General features: G+C 38.4%; 1 protein-coding gene across 1 annotated transcript in view; it reads right to left on the bottom strand.

Moving 5' to 3' along the window:
* Positions 1 to 2,428: 2,428 nt before the first annotated feature.
* LOC135077047 (synaptic vesicle glycoprotein 2B-like) overlaps positions 2,429 to 5,848 on the bottom strand; it is a 45,222-nt gene continuing 41,802 nt past the window's right edge. Inside the window, exons 10-12 of the mRNA XM_063971642.1 lie at positions 5,383 to 5,542; positions 4,053 to 4,180; positions 2,429 to 2,537 (exon numbers count right to left, since the gene is read on the bottom strand). Of these exons, the coding sequence (XP_063827712.1) occupies positions 2,476 to 2,537; positions 4,053 to 4,180; positions 5,383 to 5,542 (350 nt within the window). The 3' untranslated portion in view covers positions 2,429 to 2,475. The remainder of the gene's footprint in view (positions 2,538 to 4,052; positions 4,181 to 5,382; positions 5,543 to 5,848) is intronic.

Raw genomic sequence — 5,848 nt, 5'->3', positions numbered from 1 at the left:
GTCTTATCACTGAAGATGTCAATGGATCAGCGGATGAGTCCGTTTCTCGTTTTTGTATCGGTACGAGGATAAATTATATCGTATTGTTGATTTTTTGTTGTTGGTGTTTTGTAGAGTTATACGCAACTCGATCTTGTTTTATTTAGTTTCTAAGAACTTATTAAAATATTTCTTAACTTGGAAGAAGTTAATAGGTTTTTTAGAGTCCGTACCCGGACAGAGGTGCCAATGGGAAGCTTTTAATGCCTATGCTGTCTGTCCCATGGAGAACATAAATATTTTTTTACAAAATGTCGCTATAATAAAAACATTAAAAATAAATGGGACCCCACAAGAAACTTCTGACTCGCACTTGGCCAGTTTAGTTTAAACTGTCTAATTAAGTACGCAATTGATTATCTTTTTGAACCTTCGTTTGACCATGAGTAGAGGCGAAAGAGTTACAAATAAATAGGTACTGTACGTACTGTCCGTAACAATACTAAATTTAGAGAGAAAACCATCATTCAAAGCCTGCCAAAAGGCCCGCATCTACCGCCTACTAAAATTTCACCGCCACTATAAATTGACAAGCTGACTAGAAAATATATAAAAATATAATATATTGTGTATAAAAATATAAAATATAATATATACTGGCAGAAAATATATTGTGAGTTAACAAACCATTGCATTGCCTAGTATTATGCAGTACCACGTGCAAATGGCAAAACCATTAATTAGCAGTAAACTACTGCGATTTACAAAACAACCTGCTCCTTTTACATAGCAAATGTAGGCTCTATTTGAAATGCGAGAGACTAGACTTTTTTAAAGTTATAAGTTAACTATATGCCAACTTAACAAAGACAATATTCAGAAAATTAACCACAGCAGTAGAGTCAAATTCAAAATCCATTTTATTGCCAACCAAGTTTTTAGTACTTTTATTATATCATTGTTTTTTATTTTATTTTCTATAACATATTTTATCTCTACTAACAAACATATTAAAAGAACGTAGGCTCTCTGGAAATAGTAATTCCGTAAATTGACTAGAAGAGTACAGTTTCAGCGATAAATATTCTAGTCTGTAATGTGTAGTCTAATATTAGCTGATAAAATTAAGAAATATTAATTTTTATCTCAAGACCTCGCTGACCTTAACTATCTATTAATTTTGGACGTCAGCAAGTTAGTGTAAGTATGCGTAAAGTAGGTACATTATTGTAAATTGTTCACTAACGATTATATTGGAACATGAGATCACAATAAATAAAGTTTCCTTTGATGTAAGTAGATCAGATCATTATCTGATCCAGATCAGTCAAAACTGCTGATAACTTACATGTGACTGTTTTAAACTTTAGCAATGTGATATTCGATTTGTGATAATGTCATGTTAAAGTAGACGTTTGTTTGTTTATGTTTATCTAGACTAGGGTCACTGACCAGAACGTCCTAACAAGATCATAAATAAAACAATATTAATAGATAATACTTACCTACTTTCTGCCTAACTAATGCTTATTGAGAATATCGTAGCTAAGCATGAAACGTAAGTTTTTATTCAAGCCATCAAATTGATTTAAATGTCCAACAAACGCGGTTAACACAGGTAACTTTAACGGTAACTATGACGATAACCGGTGCTTTTTGTATGGAGTTTGACAGATTTTTGACGTTCGTTAAAGTTAATTAGGATGGTGCAACCCTGCCTAAGGCCGGTTAATTTTAACAAACGTCAAAAGTCTTTCAAACTCCATACAAAAACACCGGTTAAGGTTATAGTCACTGTTAAAATAAGGTGGTGAAACTCATCGTAAGTCTACAGGGTGGAAACGATAAGTGATCTCACTCGATTATTTATAAACTATACAAGATATCGAAAAACTGGTTACCTACTGATCCTGAAAGTGCTTCACGAGCTCTATTCAACGGTACCAATAATAGGTTACAAAATAAACTGGATCTATCCGAAAATTCAATGTTTCCAACTTCCATACATTTAGTACTGTCACAGTCATGGGACTCATGTCTTGATAATATTATAGCAAGTAAAGCCTAGAACCAATGTTTTCCATGAATAATTTTAAATAAGAATGCAATTTACGAGTACATTTTAAGTGTTTATTATTTAATAAAAAAAATTAACACTTTTAATATTGTGTGGCTGGCATACATTTAGTATGGAGGCTGAAAATATTGCATTTTCGGATAGATCCAGTTAATTCTGTAACCTATTACTAATACCGTTAGAAAGAGCTCGTGAAGCACTTTCAGGATCAGCAACCAGTTTTTCGATATCTTGTATAGTTTAGAAATAATCGAGTGTGATCACTTATCGTTTCCACCCTGTATAAGATAGTGAGGCTACCAAATACGGCTGCCTTCCATTTCATTTCCTTTTATTCTATTGTATTTTTAGTAATAAATAAAAAGTCAGTAATAATACAATATAATTAGTTTAATAATATAAAAATAAACGATCCGCGATCACAGCACCGGCCGCTCCGGCCGCGTGCTCTTCGGGAGTATTATACACAGCAGCCCGCTCGCTGAAACACGGAAACAATATGTTAATTACTCTAAACTACTATAATTTAGGTACAATTTTGCTTAATCGACGGGACATAAGCCGCTGCCATGATTTTAAATAACTTTGAAACCAAATAAATAACTACAATCTAATAAGAAAATGGCCTTGCAAAATGGTTAGTACAGCCTTTTACAATACTTATAATAGACATGCGTATTTCTTTTAAATCTAACTTGTGACACATTGTTTTACATGTATAGGATTGGGAATGAAAACATTGCGAAAGAAGGCAGGAATCTGACCAAATACCTACATTTAAATCTGATGAAGAAAAGCAGGAAAATTTCCCAACTTGACCTTGGCATGGCATTATCAAACAAGAAAACATAAAAATGTCATTGCAATTAAGGTCATCTTTATGGAAAAATAGGAAAATTGTTCAGGAAAACTGCGGAAATCTAATTCATTAGGTATTTATTTATTGATATTACGGTAAGCAGTCGGTAATCATTGTGCAGCTAAGGCACTATCTTTGATCCGGTCATAACGGGACTATTCCCACCTCTCGTTTCCACTGCTGCAACTCCTGTGTGGCCAGGATCTACAGCTTGACCGCCAATAAAAACCCAACCAGTGAAGGTCAAGTTTGTCCCGGGGAAAGTTAAACTGTCATTGAACCCGCAACGAAATCAATCAGAAGAACATAGGAGGATTTCGAATTCCCTACATTGTAAAACGGATCACAGCAAACAAAGGTTTAGTAACCTTGATCATAAGGAACCATTAAGACCTTTCTTTTTTTATCCACAACGAGGAAGCTCTTGGCCTGTATCTCACGTGATGGTAAGTGACGATCAGGCCGAAGGTGGAAGCGAGCTTCACCCGGAATCCTCAACCACGGAGGAACTGGCTATCTTACCTCTAACTGCCGGAACACAACAATGCTGTTAACATTGTTGTTATGGCGACATACTTGGTAAGATGGTGGTAACTAGCCAGGCAGACTTAGAACAAGCTCTACCGCCAACCAAACCGAAAGAAAATTCTGGCCCCACTTGGAATCGAACCCGGGACCTCTGCGTCTGAAGCAGGTGGTCTTACCACTAGACCACAGAGGCCGTTTAATTCTCTACAATAGTAAAGGAACACTTGAACACACACGGGACTAAGCAGTGAACTCTAAAGACAAGGGCTGCCACAATAGATTAAACTTGGTCGAGCTGGCGCAAATAAAGGCCCAAAAACCAATAATAATAATAATAATCACTAGATGGTTGGGCTCAAGGGTCAGATTCAAAAGGCGGTGAGCCTCAGCACGGCACTCACTCACGCATTGTCCGGAGGTTCCTCAGCCTGTGACCCTGACCACCGGTAGCTTGGGCCCTGCCCCGCTACCAGCGGATTAACTACATATTTTAAAGTTTTTTTTTATAATGTATTTTTAGTTTTTTTTTTAATTTACATTGTAAAAAAAAATTAAAAATAAGAAGGAAAATGAATAAAGAGATAATAATAATAATAAAGGAACACTTACTGATGAGGAAGGTGCCGAACATGTAGATGGGCACGACGCAGTGCTGGTCGACGAGCGCGCCGAACACCACGTTGCCCACGATGGCGCCGATGCGGCCGCACATCACCGTCACCGCCATGGCCGTCGCGCTGGGGACAAGCCAATACCCAAGATCGGGTTATTCCGTATTCGACCCATGACAACTCAACCCATTTCTTCACTCATCCCAAATTAGTATTCCTAGCTCAACCCATTACATAATTTCGTTATTCTACCCAAATGCATTCATTACTCAACCCAGATCATATGAATATTAAACAAGACTCATCATCATCATCATTTCAGCCATAGGACGTCCACTGCTGAACATAGGCCTCCCCCAATGATTTCCATGTTGATCGATTGGTAGCGGCCTACGTCCAGCGCTTCCCTGCTACATTTTTTTATTTATTTATATAATTCACTGTGGACTTACAGTTTTACCCAAGACGTCCATCAGCGGCAGAAGTACAGAATACACGATTTACATAAATAGGTGCTTAAATACTATGCGACAGAAAATTGTATATTTACGATGTCGTCGGTCCACCTTGTAGGTGGACGTCCCACGCTGCGTTTTCCGGTACGCGGCCTCCATTCCAGAACCTTGCTGCCCCATCGGCCGTCAGTTCTGCGTACTATGTGCCCTGCCCATTGCCACTTCAGCTTGCTAATCCGTCGGGATATGTCAGCGACTTTGGTTCGTTTACGGATCTCCTCATTTCTGATTCGATCTCGCAAAGAAACATCAAGCATAGCCCTCTCCATAGCACGCTGTGCAACTTTGAGCTTCTGTATAAGGCCTATAGTGAGAGGCCACGTTAAACAAGACTACTAAGATAGATATTTAACATAGCTTCATACATTTTATGTCCTGCGATACCTTCTTTGTATAGTTCGTTTCATCCACGAAGACGCGCCCCACCAATTTTTATCGAGGGAAGCGCGGGGTGCGGGGAGTTTGATCCGAGCAATCCGAGCGTCATTATTGTAGTGTGCGTTTGCACTCATGGATAATTTAGCGTGTACGGATAACACTCAAACGTTAGCAGAAGAATGGAGGGGCGCGTCTTCGTGGATGAAACGATCTATAGAGCAATTCATGGCTAGAGTAGGGTAATAATTTAGGGCCGATAGAGGCATTATGCTCAAAGATAGAACAAGCTTAGGTGCAAAAACTAATTCTATCAGATTTTGACTTCCTCAACGTAATTAATCGACAAGAAGAATGTGTGTTGTTTGGACATGAGCAGATCATGGAAGCGTTATTTTCGGTCAACACGGCTCAGAATGGCACAGAAATTATACTCACGCGACTTTAGTAGGGAAGATCTCGCATATGACGCAGAAGAGAACCGCCTCCGTGCAGCTCACGATGGCTTCAAACACGCACGACAAGATCAGGTTCTCCAGAGACGACCGCACCAGGTTCAGCCCCAGCGCCGCCAGCCCGGAGCTTATTAACATAAATACTGGAAACAAATAATACACTCAACATCAAATAAACCGAACCTTCCGCGACGCGAACTTTAAAGATTTTCTTCTGACACAATCATGGTGCCCCAACAATATTGGTGTTATTTGAAAGCCCAATAAATATCCTTAAAGAAAAACACATTTAATTTCTAAATAAATGATTATGATATACCATAAATGTGACTTGAAAAGAGACCTAACTTTGGGCTCACCTCTGGGATCAATTAGACCAAATTTTATGGTTATAAAACCAAATAATGATCACAAGTGTCCTCTTTAACAGACGGATACCGATTAATCCC

Source organism: Ostrinia nubilalis, chromosome 12 (assembly GCF_963855985.1).
Source record: "Ostrinia nubilalis chromosome 12, ilOstNubi1.1, whole genome shotgun sequence".
Taxonomy (NCBI): domain Eukaryota; kingdom Metazoa; phylum Arthropoda; class Insecta; order Lepidoptera; family Crambidae; genus Ostrinia; species Ostrinia nubilalis.
This window is presented reverse-complemented; position numbering and strand designations above follow the sequence as displayed.